An 18,181-nucleotide genomic window follows, 5' to 3' on the forward strand; every position below is an offset into this window, starting at 1 on the left:
GAGGCCATTCAGCCCACTGAACCCAGCTCCTTGCAGAACAATCTAGCTCAGTCAGTTTCAGTCACTCGAGAATCCTGCTCCAAGTGGATTACCAGCTGACTGACTATTGCCAAGTGGCAATGTTCAGTGCTGGCCAAGATGATCCCCGTTTAACTCCCAATTGGCGAACCAGTCCAGCATTGCCCTGAGCTAGAGAAAGAACTGATAAGGCCAATGTGCGTCCAGTGACATAGTTGAAACTGTGTGTGTTGCTATCAGCCCTAAACATCTGGGCAAGAAGGCAGCTCCTGTGTTGACAGGGCCCCCGGGAATGCCACAGTGTGAGTCTGTGCTTCAGAATAGACACTGCAACTACAGATGGCAGTGTGTTTGTTTCTGAGGATGACTTTTGAGTGATTTCTACAATGACAGAGACACTGTAGTTGACATTGTTGGCCATTGTGAAAACACCCAATATATTCTTTCCATTGACTGATTTATTGTAGACAAGTAGTTAACCTGGTAAAATAATGCTGAGATCTTTCACACATATGGCTGGTCTTTTGCAGAGATATTGTGAATGTATTCAGATCGAGCACGCAGCCGGTCATGTACTTGCCTGTTATAGAACACCAGTGATAAATCTCTGGTGCAGCAAATCTGTCTGGGACCATTTCTCATATTTTGTAAATGATAATCCAAAGTAGTTGACCCTTTGTGGACATTAGGTGTCGGCTCAACTCGGAACACAGTAACACGCAGAAAATTTAGAGTTATGGTTTTGTGGAAGCTGTCCTTAAATGTGTTTCCATTCATTTGAAACAAGACTTCAGGTTACTCATGGTAATTAATTTTCTTTCTTCCTACAGCGCTCACAGTCACCACGCCCAATGTCTCCTCTCACATATCCTGAGGTAAGGTAGAGTGATCGATCCTCATTATATGAACTGGCCTGTCATAGAGCATCCTCATTTCCTTATCTGCAGAAGCTACTTCAGGAATATCCTGGATTCCAAATAGCTCTGGCAACTCTGTAGCCATCTTCGCCAGAATTCCCAGCTTGACTCCCCCCAATCAGGTTTCTGACAAGGCCACCGTCCGGAAAGAGTTTTCAGCAAAGTCTCAAATGATGAATGTGACTCTGGCGAAACAACCCTCTCTACATCTCAGAATCCGACAGTGTGGAAGCAGGCCATTTGGCCCATCTGGTCCACACTGACCTTCTGAAGATCATCCCGAGCAGAACCACCCCCTATCCAATCCCTATAACCCTGCATTTCCCATGGCTAACCCACATAGTCTGCACATCCCTGGACACTACGGGGCAATTTACCATGGCCAATACACCCTAATCTGGACATCTTTAGTCTGTGGTAGGAAATCTGAGTACCCAGAGGAAACTGGCCCAGACACAGGGAAAATGTGCCAACTCTCCAGTGTTCTTGACTTGATGCAGTTTTTGACACCATCTGTGGGTCTCCACGACCATCCAGCTGGCTAACACTGCTCTCCCTTGGTTCCATTCCAATCTACTCATCTTGTAGCCTATGCCCCAATGCAGTGAATTCTCTTTCTGCCCCTGCACCATTTTCCCCTGACTATGGACTCTGAGACTCCTTCTCATCCTTGTTCAGCCGCAGTTCCCCATGCCCCACCACATCATTCTGAAAACAGTTCTCAGTGACACCCAGCTCTATCTATTTCACTGCCATCTCCCTCAAACACTCAGTCAGTGTCTTCTGGGAGCAGGTCAGTTCCCCCATTCCCCTTAAGGCTAGTCCCTGTGTCCAACATTGGACTCCACGCTGGTTGGTAAATCCTCAGTTTGGCTCTGCCAAGATGCCGCACTGGAATCTTCATGGATTTCCTCTTGCCCAGTCCAGCCATTAACCAGATCCATAAGTCCAGTGATGGAGAATTTCCTTCCAGCTGTTCCCCTTGCTTGGTTCACCCCACTTGCTAGGCTTCCAGCAGATAGCAGTATCAGGTGAGGGCAGCGCACGCTAACTGTGAAACTCCATCTCCTTTCAGTACATGGTGCATAAGGAGAGCCGGGAATGGGCAGATGGGAAGTCTCCGGGATCCACAATGGGATCATCCTGCAATCGCCGCAGCTACCCATCCACTGGCAGCCTCCCACACCATTTCCACAGGCCAGGTAGGGACACAGCATGTTCTCTGACTATTGCCTGATTCCTCATACTCTACTCACACTCTCAGCATTTGCCCTGCATTAGGCACCAGGTTTATAGATCACATCCCAGCTATCAACAAGACCTAAAGGATTTTATTTGCAAACAGATCAATTACAACTAACTGAACAGCATAAAGAATAAGTGTGTGACTTTAAATTACATCTCCTTTCCTCTCTGCCTCTCTCTTTCTCTGAAACTCCCTTGTTCTCTGGTGTGTGTGTGTGTGTGTGTGTGTGTGTGTGTGTGTGTGTGTGTGTGTGTGTGTGTGTGTGTGTTTGTGTGTGTCTCTGTCCCTCTTCCTCTGTGTCTCTGTCTCTTCTTTCATTTGTTTTTCTCTCTTTTTGCCTGCATTTTTCTCTGTTTTGCACTGTCTATACCTTCCTCTCTACCTCTCTGTCTCTCTCTCTCGGCCTATTTCTGGCTCTCCCTTTATCTCCCATCTCTTTTTGTCTGATCTGTTTTGTTTGGGTGAACCTGATGATCTCTAATCCTCATTGACATGCCCTCTTACTCCTTATGCTAAAGAACAAGGTCATGCATTGAAAATTCAAGCTTGGAATCTAATGCAGACAGCAGCATTTTGGGAAGATCAAGGATGGATTGTGCAGGAAAAGACATCAGGACCCTCAAATCTTAAGAGATTTCTAGCTCACTCCCTTTGATAGCACAACACAGAGTACAAGATCATGGTAATGAAAGCCTTGTATTTTTACAGTACCTCTCATAATAGCAGATCCTTGAAGTGTTACTTTAGAGGAATCAGCAATCAATTTACAGGCACAAGTTCATCCAAACACCAATGGAATAATGGCTATATAATCTGTTTCCATAATGAGGGAGAAATATTGTCCAGGACTGTGATGTGCTTCTTTCAGCAGTGTAATGGGAGCTTTTATGTTACCTGAGAAAGCAGAAAGAGCTTTGTTTCCTTGACTCATCTGAAAGATGATACCTCCAATTGTACAGGGCTCCCTCAGAAATGATGCCCCGTGCAGCCACTTTTCATTATTTGGAAGTCACTCAGGAAACAAGTGCAAATATGCTTAAGAATTTTCCCTGGGGCTTTTCTCAAGGACAACTGTAACTTCAGATGGTAACGAATGATAATAATCATTGATGAACTATGGAGATGGGTACTCTTTGAAGTTTCAACATTTTTGTTTTGTTTAATTTCTAGATATTGGCACCAATATGTACAGGAAGCGTCCCATCTACAAGCAGAATGGTACAGTCTGTTTCATTTCTTCCTATTTCAGAGTAAATCTCTTGTTTCCTCTTTGCACTGTGGCCATGTGGCAAACTTCCATCTGAGACCCCAATCTCCTACCTATACCTTGTGACTTTCTATCACCGGTGTATTGGGGACAATCCTTTTTCTGGAACATCACTGGGAGGAAATTTCAAACTCTCCTCTCCAAATCTGGGACTCTCCCGCCTCAAGCTCTTTGCATCACTGCCTGTCTCCCCACCTTCAAGTTTCACCCAAATGATTTTAAAATCTTTTGTACATCACATTTGAAGTCCAACTCCTTTGTCCTCTTCCATCTTTGCAGGAGTCTTCCTTCCAACAATAACTTGATATAACAGTAACCGTATATAAATGCCAGTTATGATTCCCTTTGATATTACAAGAGCATGGTCAGTCACTGCCTGGAGCAAAGCTGAGAAATTAGAATGTAATGCGATTGGGTCAGTTTTCTAACAGTACAGAGTTAGGTGAGAAAGTAAGCTGTGAAAAGGGTACAAATGATCTGCAGAGTGATAGATATAGATAGGTCCGTTGAACTGAATTGAATTAACTTTATTGTCACATGTACTCAAATGAGTATGGTGAAAAGCTTACAAGTCGCCAACTTATGGTATCCTCTTATGTACAATGTACCTAGGTACAGGTTCTTCAGTGCAAGTTCTGAGGGAAAAAATGGATAAGGAGGTGGCACATAATGAGGGTAAATGGGAAGTTACCCACCGAGCAAAATAAAAAAAATACACTGATTTGAAATGGTGAAACTGTTCAACGTTGCTGTTCAAAGGAATTTGGACTTTTTTTTACAAGTAACACAGAAAGTTAACCTACAGGAACAGCAAGCAATGGGGCAGGCAACCCGGAATTACAATTTACCATTAGGGGTTTGAGAGAACAAATCTTGCCACAAACTGGTGAGAATACATCTGGAGTATCAAGTATAGTTTGCTTTCCACGTCAGAGGAAGAATGTTCTCAATGTGAACGTGTACAAAGGAAGTTCATGAAACTGATTCCTGAATGGAATCCCTGCAGTGTGAAACAGGCCATTCAGTCCATCCAGTCCACACTGACCCTCTGAACATCATCGCACCCAGACACACCTCACCCTACCCTATCCTTCTAACCCTGCATTTCTCATGGCTAATCCACCTAGCCTGCGTATCAGTGGACACGATGGGCAATCTACCTAACCTGTACATCTTTGGAAACCATAGCACCCAACGGAAACCCACACAGACACAGGGAGAACATGTAAACTCCACATACACTGTCGCCTAAGTGTGGAATCGAACCCAGGTCCCTCACGTTGTTAGTGATATTGTGCTGCCTTGGTTATTCTATCAGGACTGCTTGCATTGAATGAGTGGTATGTCCTCTGTTGAGATGAGAAGAATGAGATCATGCCTCATTCAAACATGTCAGATTTTGATGAGGGGCTTGACAGGCTAGATTTTCAGTGAACATTTTCTGTGTCTGGGGAGTCCAGAACTAGAGGGAACAGTGTTGGCTAATTCTGACTGCAGAGTAAAATATGTCTTCACTCAGAAGATTTTAAATTAGAGGTCCCTAACCCAGGGAGCCATGAATGCTCAAGCATTGAGCATATTCGAGGTAAATTGGTTGACTTTGATCCTGCCAATTAGAGTCATGACATATTATTCCTTCATCTTTAGGCACTCACTCTAGTCAATAATTTGCCTTTACTTCCATAAGTTCCAACCTCAGCCAACAGTTTCTTATCAAAAGCCCTTTCAAAGTCCAATTCGAAAACATTCACAGACATTTCTCCAACCACCACTTTAATCTTAAAAAAATGCATCATTAGAGTCCTCAGGCATGACCTACCCTTTCCAAATTCACATAGGCTCTCTCTGATTCAGCGAAAAAGTTTCAGGGTGTTCACTTCGCCCCTTAATTATACACCAGAATACATTCACAACAATGCAAAGCTAAATGGAAATTCCCTGATTTCCTCCTCCAACCAATCTCGAATAGAGGAATGACATGAATAATTTTCCAAACAAAACAAAACAGTGGATGTTTCTGAACCAAGAGATTAGGAAGAATATCATTTGGGCAACTGTCATAATCTCACCTGCTTCCTTTAAAATCCGGGGATGGAAACCATCTCATCCCAGGAACTTGTCAATTTTAATAGTGACATTAATTTCTTTGTTACGGTAATTTCCTTGCACTAATGATGGTGGTTCCCTATGTCGAATTCAATATTAGTTTCCCTAGGCGACCCAGCACACTATTTTCCTCTACTGTATATACTGAAACAGTCATTATTCATCATGCTGACCACTGTCTTATTTTCTCATTTAATTGTAAAATATTTTCAAATTGAGTTTGATAGCACTTTCCAAGCATCCCTTCTCGAGTTCTTTGTGTCTGTCCTGTCACCTTTTGTTCCTGCAGTTGTATCTGAAAGTATATTCTCACCACCTCATCCTCATGAAGCCTTTAGCTCCTCACTGCAATTAGCTCGTTGCTTCAGCTCAGAAGCTCACAGTCTCCATTTTACCATCTTGTTCCAGAGCCATCGACTGTGCTTCCACAGAGTAAATACATTGAGGATCTCATCATTGAATCCTCAAAGTTTCCAGCCGCTCAGCCTCCAGATCCCAATCTTCCGGCAAAGATCGAGACAGAATACTGGCCTTGCCCTCCCTCACTTGCTGTCGTAGGTAAGCCGCAGTCAACATAAAGACGTAATCTTTCGGCGTTTTTATCCTTGGTGTGACTTCAATGCTGTGGGTGGAAAGGGACTGTTCATCAAATATGTTCAGAAATCTCTGTCATACCTTGGTCCACTTCCTCTCACTCGTAACATTTTCTCAATCATGCAACTGCATAGGGTGTCACACTTACCCATTTGCTCCGTTCTTCCTCCCTGTCCAAGATGACACAGTATTTCACATATCCTTCTTTCAATCTAGTCTATAGCATTTGCTACTCACAATACAGTCTACATTGGCAATACTGCAATAGACCAGACCAGAACCCCTCAAAATATTTTAAGAAGGTACCTAGGCCCTAACTTTTTCTTATTTTAAAGGTAAATTTATGTGCTGTGTTTCAAGTTAGATTAGTCACTTAACATTAAGCAAAACACAATTTATTTAAACACTATTAAACACTGTTAAAATACAACCAGTGAAGAAGAATTTCAAATAACTGAACTTTATTGGAAAACTTAAAAGAATAATAGATACAGTAACTATTACTAATTAACTGTTCTAATGTGATAATATGCTATAAACACACCCCTTGGCAAAAAAGACACACTCAGAAAAATGGAGATAGCAAGAACTGGCAGTGCTAGAGTCAGTGATATATCACGGTGTGGAGCTGGAGGAAGACAGCAGGCCAGGCAGCATCAGAGGAACAGGAAAGCTGATGCTTTGGGTCGGGACCCTTCTTCAGATCCTGACCCAAAACGTCAGCTTTCCTGTTCCTCTGATGCTGCCTGACCTGCTGTCTTCTTCCAGCTCCACACTGTGTTATCTCAGAAAAACAGAGTGGTCTCACAGGTAACCCACCAGCAGAGAGAAACCCCAGCTTCTAGCTGTAACCAAGGGAAAAGATAGCTTTGGTTTGTTCAAAATTCTAGCAGCTTCTGCCCTGTTGAGACTCCAATAGCATTGCTTAAACTTAAAAAAACCTAGAAATCCTGGTCTGTGAGAGTTGGCCACACCCAGCCAGGCTGCTTCTATTGTTCCAACTTTTAAAAAAAACCAAAGGCCTCACAAGTTAATAAAGTATGAAGCTGGATGAACACAGCAGGCCAAGCAGCATCTCAGGAGCACAAAAGCTGACATTTCGGGCCTAGACCCTTCATCTGATGAAACGTCAGTTTTTGTGCTCCTGAGATGCTGCTTGGTCTGCTGTGTTCATCCAGCTTCACACTTTATTATCTTGGATTCTGCAGCATCTGCAGTTCCCATTATCTCTGATACAATTGGCCTCACAAGTTCTTTGCATTACCACAGACAGCTTAGAGCCTCTCATTCAATCTCTCTCTTAAAAGAAACCAGGAGAAAATACACCTCTAAAACTTACACCACTATCACAACACCAAGCACAGACTGCGTGACCACTTTTCGGAACACCTCTGCTCTGTCCGTAGTAATGACCTTAACCTCCCAGTAGCTTGCCATTTCAACAAACCATCTTGGTGTCATGCTAATATTCTGTCCTGGGCGTGCTGCAAGGTTTGAATAAAGTATACTGTAAGCTGTGGGTACAAAAGCTCATTTTCTGCTCAGGCACTTTACGGCCTGGTGGTATCCGTATTAAATTTCATAATGTTGGAAAGTGGCTGCATTACATCTTTTTTCCATATTTCTTATATTTGCCCCAAACCCACAACTCCACAGTTTTACTTGTGTCTTGTTTACTTGGTATCCGTATTAAATTTCATAATGTTGGAAAGTGGCTGCATTACATCTTTTTTCCATATTTCTTATATTTGCCCCAAACCCACAACTCCACAGTTTTACTTGTGCCTTGTTTACTTCAATAAGAAAGGACCCATTCTCTCCATTGCACATCCATTTTAATATCTCTTTTTCTCTTTCTCCACCGTTAACCTTTGCCTATTGCAGAGGATCTGTGTCTCTGTCAAAAGTATTAGAAAGCTCAATTTTCCAACGCCTTCCAGTTCTGGAGAAGAGTTATATCGGTCAAAAACGTTCACTTGGTTTTTCTCTCCAGAGATGCTGCCAGACCTGCTGAGTTTCTCCAGCAATTTCCAGTGTTCATCCCAGGGGTCCCTGCTCCTGTTAGGAAGGGGTCTCACATTTCCATGGAGACCAGCCTGAATAGGTTACACACAAATATACAAAACAGGAGCAGAGATATGCCATTTGGGCCCTCGGGCTTACTCTGCCATTCAATAAGATCTGATTGTGTTCCATATTCCACATTCTCATCCAGGCCCAAAGCCTTGGATTCTCTTCCCTGTCAAAAAGCTTTCTTCCTCTACCTTGAAAAGCTTCTGGTTCAGCACCTTCACAGACTCAGAGTTCTAAACTATTTCTCCTCAACTCTGCTATAAAACTGCTCCCTAGTTCTGGACACACCTGAAAGACATGGCGGTCTTTTCCAAATCCACCTTGTCAAGATCATTCAGCATCTTCTGTTCGTCAATCTTATCAGCCCTCACTCAAAGAGTCACAGAGGCATACAGCATGAAAACAGACGCTTCACCCAACTCATCCGTGCTCACCTGATATCCTACATTAATCTAGTCCCATTTGCCAGCATTTGGCCCATATCCCTCTCAACCCTTCCTGTTCAAGTACCCATCCAGATGCCTTTTAAATGTTGTAATTGTACCAGCCTCCATCACTTCCTCTGGCAGCACATTCCACACATGCACCACCCTCTGCGTGAAAAAGTTGCCCTTTAGGTCCCCTTTAAATATTTCCCTTCTCACTTTAAACCTATGCCTTCTAGTTTGGACTCCCCTATCCGGGCAAAAAGATACTGGCCGTTCACCTTACCCCGTCCCTTATGATTTTACAAATCTTTATAAGGTCATCCTTCGACGCTGCAGGGAACATAGCCCCAGCATATTCAGCCTCTTCCTGCAGCGCAAACTCTACTGGAAACAAGCCCAGCCTCTCTGGCCACTCGTTTCAACACAACCCACTCAACCCAGGAATCAATCCAGTAAACCTCCTCCAATACTGAAACTGCTCACAGTATTTGAGATGCAGTCTCACCAATGCCCCACATTCCCACTCCTCCTTACTGTAGCTCCAATGCATGCATAACCTTAGGCCCCAGTCCACTTCACTTCACTCCTGAGCTGCATTTGGACAGGGTACATTTCCATAAGCAATGTGAACATTTGGAAGTTTTTCCAGAAAATGGGCATTCTTCACATCTGTGTTCAGGTAGGAAAGTCTGGCAACTACTGAGAGTGTCATTGCCACACATCATCATGCCTTCCTTGAGAATTTTCCACATGTGTTCCTTCCTAGCCCTGACAATCAGAAATGGGAATGCTGTCTGAAATCCCAGCATTGGCGCCCATCTGAATTGGAATTCCGGCAGTGTTTGATGAGACTGTGACAATGCTATGGCTTTAACAGATTTATTTTATCCTTTTTTTTATTTGAAGTGTGGTTTTAAGATAGAGATGCAGAGCTGACTATGAAAGCCATAAAGCTTGTGAGGCCTTGGTTTTTTTTTAAGTTGGAATAATAGAAGCAGCATACATAGGTGAGGCAGGCTCCAACAGAACCACGATTCTTGTTTTTTTGAGTTTTCAGTAGCAGTTGTTGCTGCCATCTCAGCAGGATTTGAACACTGAAGTACATTTCTCCCTCCTACACCCCCTCTCAGAGTTTTCTCTTGATGTTTTTTGCTCCTGCTGCTGGAGTTGCATGAGACAATCTGTTTTCTGAACTTGTCTTTGTCAAGGGTGTGTTTATGGGATATCACTATATTGGAACAGTTACTGTTCAGGAGTTGAACAATCTATTATTCTGTTAAGTTTTCCATGAGAGTTAAGTTATTCCAATTTCTTCTTTCTTTTGTTGTATTTTAACAACAGTGTATGAATAATGTGTGTTTTGCTTCAAATCCAGGTGTTTGATCAGTCGAATCACATCTGGAACACAACATATGCCTCTAGAATAAGAAAACGTTACTTTCTAGGCTATCTTCTTAATATATTTTGAGGGGATTTGGTTAGTCCATATCAGAGCAAAGCCATTGAATATTTCCCCCAGTGTCCAGCTCGAAGCCAGGATAATTATCGAGAGTACTGTAGAAGTTTGCACACACTGTAGAAAACCTGGCCCAACTGGTAACTACTGCATTGAAATCTCCAAGCCATGCTGAGACACAGGTTAATAGCGACTTGATGGTATTCCTTACAGAGAAAGAATGGAGGAGAAGATTCCCTTCAAAAGAAGATGAAGAGGATGATGATGAGGAGGATGATGAGATGAAACAACTGCGTGAGATTCAGAGGAAGGAGCTGAACAAGGTGGGGGAGGTGCCTGACTCTGTAATGCATTGTTTGTTTCAGGGTATAAGTCACGGGCCATGTCTGGGTATGTTAGTGGAGGTTGTGACTGTTTTCACTGGGCTGGATGCTAAAATAAACTCAATGACTATTTCAAAGAAAAGTGAAGGAATTATTCCCAGTCTTTAGGTCAATATTTATCTATTAATCAGTACGATAAAAACAGATTATCATGTCAATATCACACTGCTGATTCTGGAAATATGGTGGACAGAAATTGACTCCACTGCCAAAGTACCCTATCAGCTGTAAAGTGCTTTGAGATGTCCTGCGATTGTGAAAGATACTACCTTTATATACTGTTATGGTTCTAGCTGATGTTATCACTGGACAAGTTCGACCCCAGAATAAAGTCTTGATTGATAGATCATATGTTTCTTTTCATTTATTTTTGTGGCCATTCACTGAAACATAGGCATACAAGATTTTCTTTACAATAAAACAGAGGTTTATCACATAAAAGGGAAAAAAAGCCATCCAGATATAAAATATAGTTCGAAATCTGTGAGAACACACAGCAAAACAAATTCTCAGCCATTCCCCAATTGTAGTGGAGAAACCAATCAAATCCAATCAAATTATCCTTTTCTAAAAAATCTTTAGGTTTAACTTATTTGCTTTTCTCTAGTTCTGCCCTGTGAGCTGTGAAATCTTCTCTCACTAATACTCATGACACAGAAAGCTTAGATTTTCTCAGTCCTTTCCAAATCTGCAGATTTCTAACCAAACACTCCTATTCTGAAAGTTTCACAAACTAAACTTTTACACCAACATTGTTGGGCTTTCCCTTAACTGTGATACAATTCTTTCTAAGAGAGAAACTATTTTGGCTTTTGATCGCAGTCCTATCTCCTCCAAAAGATTTTATTCTCTGAGTTTTCTGAGCTAAAATCAATCTTGGATATTCTAATTTCAAAGCAAGATAATGTTTTTTAATGATTACCCCCTCTGTCACCTGCTGACACATCGTGGATTCAGTCACTATTCTGGAAAGGACTCTCTGGCCTTGTTTTATTTTAAATCCTTCACAAAAGTAATCAATGCCCAAATGTCACTAGTTTGAAATCCAAATTCTAAAAATGAAGATCGCACATCTTTATACATAATACCCAAGCATTCAGTGATTTATCGACTCAAAACATGTATTTAACACATTTCCACTGGAGTTACAATTTCTTGTGTTCTAGATCCAGTCTGGACTAGGAAAGTTGATCTTGAAGGAGGAGTTGGAGAAATCAAAACCGCGAGGGAGGAAATCACGCTCACTTCCAGATCGAACCACAAGGAGTTTCTGTAAGCATTACAAACAGAAATCTATGTAGTACTGTAGCTTGGGAAGTGCTGTATAACATAGTTTGAAACCCTTTCTGAACTTGGCAACAGTGCAGAGGCCTCTGACTTTCCATCAATTGCAACATTTTTGACAGGATAATACCAGGGCAGGGAATAAATAGGAAAGATGAAATGTTGGGAGTTCTGGCAGTATCTGGAAGGAATTGAAAGGGTAGACCTGAACAGCAGCACAAACTATTGATCCTATTTCAGTTGGGTAAAGGTTCACTGAAGAACATACTTCCTGCTCATGGTCTGTTGCTGAAAAGAAAGGCTTGTTATCCAAGCTTCTTGTCTGGAATTCATCAGGACAAAGACAAGAATGCCAAATTTCAAACAATCACTAGCACTTATATTATAGCAGAAAAGGATGCAGGTATGTCAGTAAGTCAATTCTGATTGGCTGATCTATTGCCATGGAGAAAACAACAGAGAAATATAGACTGGCCAACCTCCCTAAGACTTCAGAAAAGGCTTGAACCTATCCTTTTGGTTTGCAGAGAACAGGCCCCTATATATGATTGGACGTTTAAGAAGTGTAAGTTAGCACGACCCTCACTAATGATCTTAAATTGGTTGTGAGTGAAGCTAGAAGCACACACAGAATTGCTCAGCCAGTGCTGCTCAATCACAGAATCACATCAAACAGTAATGTTTGTGTTTTGCAAAGTGTGAGCTGGTTGAGTATGGTCTATACCACTGCTTGTCACAAATAACTGAAGGATCGTTGATTTGATCAGAAAATCACTGGTTGATACAATCTACACACCCAGCATCAGAGCTGCACTAAAATAATTACATAGTCTGCTCAACAGTGTGACAGGCAGATTGTCTATTTTGGACTGATGGCAACATTCTGTTCAGGGAAAATATCACTCGCGTCACCGCTAAATAGTAGCAGCATGGAATGGCTACTGGTCTTTATATTTTTTTTAAAAAATGCTTCCTCTAAAATCTAGCTTGGAACAAGCACAAGTTGTTTGAAATTTGACCAAGTCTGTACTTGTCACGGAACATTACCTCTCAGAACTTCCAGCAGATTAACCAGTGAAGAAACATTATGCTCAGAATCCTTTTGAACATTCCCCAGTCATGATGTGCTTTGACAGCAGGGGGTGCAGTTTTCAATAGGACAGTAGTAAAGTAGCACAGACAGTTTTCTGCTCCACACCTCAGCTGGTGGGTGTTTTGAACAAACTTTCTAGGGTAGGGTGCAATTGTGTTCACAAATACAGGAGAGACTGAATTGACAGGGGTGAATTGATGCACATTTTCAGAATAAAGAACAGATATGGTACAGAGAAATAAACTACTTCGATTGATTGAGGAATCTGAGCCTGAGAATCTATGACGTACAGTGGAACAATTTGAGCCAGATATTGCAAGATTTACTTTAGGAAATAGAAAGGCTGAGGGGAATTTGAAACTTTTTTTATTCTTCCTTTATATTTTGTAGGATGTATGTGTCATTGGCAAGGCCAAAAATAGATGCCCATTTCAAATTTATTAATTGAATTTAAATCTTACCAGCTACTGTGGTGGCATTTGAACCCGATCCCAAGAGTATCAGAGATAGCAGGAACTGCTGATGCTGCAGAATCTGAGATAACATGGTGTGAAGCTGGATGAACACAGCAGGCCAAGCAGCATCAGAGGAGCAGGAAAGTTTGATGTTTCGGGTTGAGACCCTTCTTCAAGAGTATCAGCCTGTGTCTCTGCATTGAGTCCTGTGACATCCACATGATGGCACCGTCTCCCCTAACAAAAACCAATGTTAAGTTAATTGATAATTTTTGAGATTAATAGCATTTTGTTATCCAGAGATCTTAAGAGATTTAGAACAAAATGGTTTGCTGGAGTTGGGTCACAGATTAGCCAACATCTCACTGAATGGTCTAATAATCACACTATTCTTACTCCCTACAGCTCCTCAACAGTCAACATGTAAATCACCCTCGCTCCCCATCCATGGGAGGAACAGTCTGTACAGGGTAAGCATTGGTTTCCTGTGCTGTAATTCGGAATATTAAATCATGTCACAATTTCACTTTTTAACAGCAAAAGGGGACAGTCACACTGGCAGTTCTAGCACAAAGCTAAAGTATGTTCAAGGACAATTGATTTCTGAGATGATACTGAAAAGGTGTCAATATCGGATAGACCCAAATTACATCAAGTCACTGAAACATGCTATATCTGGTGCATAGACAGACAGGCTCATGCCAGTACAGAGAAAGGGAGGGAGGTGGTTCAAATAACTCCACAGAGGACGGCATCCTGTTGCCAAGTCACCCTGTATTTACACATGGAGATTCCTTTCTCAGAGCTAGCTCTCAGAGTGAACAGAATCCCTGACACTCCAGTTTATATCTATCAAGCCAGGGGTACCTGATTGGTCCAGGTTAACAGCCCCAATCAGGGAACTCCTATTCTGTGAGGTCCAGCTGGCTGACCTCACAACAACCAGGATAATGGTAGGAGAAGCAAAGTATTTACATCAGAGCAGAATGTTGAGCTGTTGGCGGGAATTATGAAAAACATTATCAGACAATCAAGTATTTCACTGACTTCCGGAGAAATGTGAAGTTTTAAGCAAGGCGGTGGGGGGGTGGGGAGCATGTTGAGTAACACAAGGAGTGTCTTCCCATGTCCACATGGGAATGGGTTCATTTTGAGGTCAGTGAGGTCAGAGCCAGTGTTGAGACTCCAGGCCTTAGACTATCTGTTTCAGGATTGCTGTAAAACATGGAAAGTGCCAGCACCAGGAGTTCTAGTGATATCAGCTGGTGTTGACAAGAGTTACGGTTATTGTCAGTGAAGTCACACATGCAGTGCCAGTCCTGGCGGTGTGAACCTGGCCAAGTTTTCTAAAATCCAGTTCATACGAATGTAAACAGTGTGCGCATCAAACTGCAAAGGGACAGTTATCTGGACACTCTGCAGGAGGCAGACATAGCCCTTGGGTGAGGAAGTACTGCTGGTCTGGTGAGTGGTCAGGGGCAGGAGGGTGTGACTCAGAATATACACCCGCAATGACTGAATGCTGAAGCAGGCTCAGTGGGCTGATTAGCTTAATTCTGCTCTTCTATGGAGAGTCTGACAGTTAAGGGGAACCTGTGGGACACGGTTGGAGGAACTGCGGGGTATTTGTCCTCATCCAACAGGTACAAGGTACTTGCTGCCTGCTTGGACAACACCATAGTGCACAAGATGGACAAGCAAACTGACCTGTTCAACTGAGGCATCAGGGTTAAGGACATCTGCCAACACTGGTGAAGAACTTGAGGAGGATCCAGTGATCAAAATCCACGATGGAACCAAGACAGTCATAGAGTCACAGAGATCCACAGTACGGAAATAAACCCTTTGGTCCAACTCGTCCATGCTGACCAGTTCTATTTGGCCCATATTCTTCTAAACCCTTCCTATTCATGTACCCATGTAGGTGCCTTTTAAATGTTGCAATTGTACCCCACCCCCCATCACTTTATCTGGCAGCTCATTCCGTACATGAAAAAGGCGCCCTTCTGGTCCTTTTTAAATCTTTCCCCTCTTACATTAAACCTACGTCCTCTCATTTTGGACTCCTCTACCTGGGGAAAAGACCTTAGCTATTCACCCTATTCAAGCCCCTTATGATTATATAAACCTCTATAAGATCGCCCCTCAGCCTCTGACGCTACAGGGAAAATAGGCCCAGCCTATTGAGCCTCTCCCTATAGCTCAAACCCTCCAATCCCTGGCAACGTCCTTGTAAATCTTTTCTGAACCCTTTCAAGTTTAACAACATCTTTCTTATAGCAAGGAGACCAGAACTGAATGCAGTATTCCAGAAGTGGCCTAAACAATGTCCTGTACAACCACAACATGACTCCTACACGTCAATGCACTGACCAATAAAGGCAAGCATACCAAACACCTTCTTCAATATCCTGTCTCCTGTGAGTCGACCTTCAAGGAACCATGAACCTACACCCCGAAGTCTCTTTGTTCTAAGATGTGAGGTTCTTGTACTCAGTAGCATGGATTTAGCAGAGGTTTGTAGGTCTGTAACGGTGCCCCCCCACCCAATATTCCTGGATAAAACAGTTAATCAGTCGGAAACAGTGCTGGGGAGGAAGAAGGTGAGCAAAGAATTGGCAAACAGCTCCTGATCAGACAAAATCCTTCCTTGTCCCTTGTTGCCATGTTTTAATGCCTGCAGTCAAATGAAGAATAATTGCAGGGCTCAGCATGGAATTTCAGAATGCAAGAGCTGATCCCTCCAAAGCCCTCAACAACTTGAGCTTATTCCGGAAGACAGGGAAATGAGGGAGACTGAAAATTTGTTGACAATGGTGCATTGTAATTGAAATGTTTCTTTGCTCCTTAGCTGCAGTCTGCAGATTTTGTTACACCTCAGAGACCGGAGAGAAAGAGCGATGCTGCAGGTGAGCTGATGTGTCGCGATTGGAATCTGAATGGGACATTGTCCATCCGTGTCACAACAGAGCTGATACAGCAGAGTTCAGCCAAAGAGTCAGAGAATGGCCTGCAAAGGAGGTCTAGCTTCCCAGACACACTGATCAAAGCAAATGTGTCAATAGCTCAGTTTGCTAATACTGATCAGAGCAGTGACAGACCAAGTCAATCCTGAGCCTCAAACACTACAGCGCACCCTCAGTACTGACCCACTGACAGTGCGGTGCTCCCTCAGTACTGACCCTCTGACAGTGCAGCACTCCCTCAGTACTGACCCTCTGACAGTGCAGCACTCCCTCAGTACTGACCCTCTGACAGTGCAGCACTCCCTCAGTACTGACCCACTGACAGTGCGGTGCTCCCTCAGTACTGACCCTCTGACAGTGCAGCACTCCCTCAGTACTGACCCACAGACAGTGCGGTGCTCCCTCAGTACTGACCCTGTGACAGTGCAGCACTCCCTCAGTACTGACCCTCTGACAGTGCGGCACTCCCTCAGTACTGACCCTCTGACAGTGCAGCACTCCCTCAGCACTGACCCTCTGACAGTGCGGCACTCCCTCAGTATTGACCGTCTGACAGTGTGGCACTCCCTCAGTATTGACCCTCTGACAGTGCAGCACTCCCTCAGTACTGACACTCCGACAATGCGGCACTCCCTCAGCACTGACCCTCCGACAGCGCGGCGTTCCCTCAGCACTGACCCTCTGACAGTGTGGCACTCCCTCAGCACTGACCCTCTGACAGTGCAGCACTCCCTCAATACTGACCCTCTGACAGTGCAGCACTCCCTCAGCGCTGACCCTCTGACATTGCGGCACTCCCTCAGTACTGACCCTCTGACAGTGCGGCAATCCCTCAGTACTGACCCTCTGACAGTGCGGCACTCCCTCAGTACTGACCCTCTGACAGTGCGGCAATCCCTCAGTACTGACCCTCTGACAGTGCGGCACTCCCTCAGCACTGACCCTGTGACAGTGCCCCCTCCCTCAGTACTGACCCTCTGACAGTGCGGCACTCCCTCAGCACTGACCCTCTGACAGTGCGGCACTCCCTCAGCACTGACCCTCTGACAGTGCGGCAATCCCTCAGTACTGACCCTCTGACAGTGCTGCACTCCCTCAGTACTGACCCTCTGACAGTGCAGCACTCCCTCAGCACTGACCCTCCGACAGTGCAGCACTCCCTCAGTACTGACCCTCTGACAGTGCAGCACTCCCTCAGTACTGACCCTCTGACAGTGCAGCACTCCCTCAGTACTGACCCTCTGACAGTGCTGCACTCCCTCAGTACTGACCCTCTGACAGTGCAGCACTCCCTCAGTACTGACCCTCTGACAGTGCGGCACTCCCTCAGTACTGACCCTCTGACAGTGCGGCACTCCCTCAGTACTGACCCTCTGACAGTGCGGCACTCCCTCAGTACTGACCCTCTGACAGTGCAGCACTCCCTCAGTACTGACCCTCTGACAGTGCAGCACTCCCTCAGTACTGACCCTCTGACAGTGCTGCACTCCCTCAGTACTGACCCTCTGACAGTGCAGCACTCCCTCAGTACTGACCCTCTGACAGTGCAGCACTCCCTCAGTACTGACCCTCTGACAGTGCGGCACTCCCTCAGTACTGACCCTCTGACAGTGCAGCACTCCCTCAGTACTGACCCTCTGACAGTGCGGCACTCCCTCAGTACTGACCCTCTGACAGTGCAGCACTCCCTCAGTACTGACCCTCTGACAGTGCGGCGCTCCCTCAGCACTGACCCTGTGACAGTGCCCCCTCCCTCAGTACTGACCCTCTGACAGTGCGGCACTCCCTCAGCACTGACCCTCTGACAGTGCGGCACTCCCTCAGCACTGACCCTCTGACAGTGCGGCACTCCCTCAGCACTGACCCTCTGACATTGCGGCACTCCCTCAGCACTG

General features: G+C 44.3%; 1 protein-coding gene and 1 long non-coding RNA gene across 11 annotated transcripts in view; one reads left to right on the forward strand and one right to left on the reverse strand.

Moving 5' to 3' along the window:
- The window catches only part of dmtn (dematin actin binding protein), a 95,801-nt gene that overhangs the window by 66,295 nt on the left and 11,325 nt on the right, over positions 1–18,181 (forward strand). For 9 of the 10 annotated variants that reach the window (XM_059641191.1, XM_048522869.2, XM_048522870.2 and 6 more), the window contains 8 exons: positions 849–893; positions 2,011–2,137; positions 3,352–3,399; positions 5,963–6,112; positions 10,319–10,428; positions 11,655–11,760; positions 13,726–13,790; positions 16,172–16,450. In XM_059641191.1, the coding sequence (XP_059497174.1) occupies positions 849–893; positions 2,011–2,137; positions 3,352–3,399; positions 5,963–6,112; positions 10,319–10,428; positions 11,655–11,760; positions 13,726–13,790; positions 16,172–16,435 (915 nt within the window). In that variant the 3' untranslated portion in view covers positions 16,436–16,450. Of the gene's footprint in view, positions 1–848; positions 894–2,010; positions 2,138–3,351; positions 3,400–5,962; positions 6,113–10,318; positions 10,429–11,654; positions 11,761–13,725; positions 13,791–16,171; positions 16,451–18,181 lie in introns of those variants that run through there. The other variant, XM_059641195.1, reaches the window with a different exon arrangement.
- The window catches only part of LOC132206659 (uncharacterized), an 84,974-nt gene continuing 80,125 nt past the window's right edge, over positions 13,333–18,181 (reverse strand). Inside the window, exon 4 of the long non-coding RNA XR_009443085.1 lies at positions 13,333–13,557. This is a non-coding gene — a long non-coding RNA (uncharacterized LOC132206659). The remainder of the gene's footprint in view (positions 13,558–18,181) is intronic.

The sequence above is a fragment of the Stegostoma tigrinum genome, chromosome 40, assembly GCF_030684315.1.
Source record: "Stegostoma tigrinum isolate sSteTig4 chromosome 40, sSteTig4.hap1, whole genome shotgun sequence".
Lineage (NCBI taxonomy): Eukaryota > Metazoa > Chordata > Chondrichthyes > Orectolobiformes > Stegostomatidae > Stegostoma > Stegostoma tigrinum.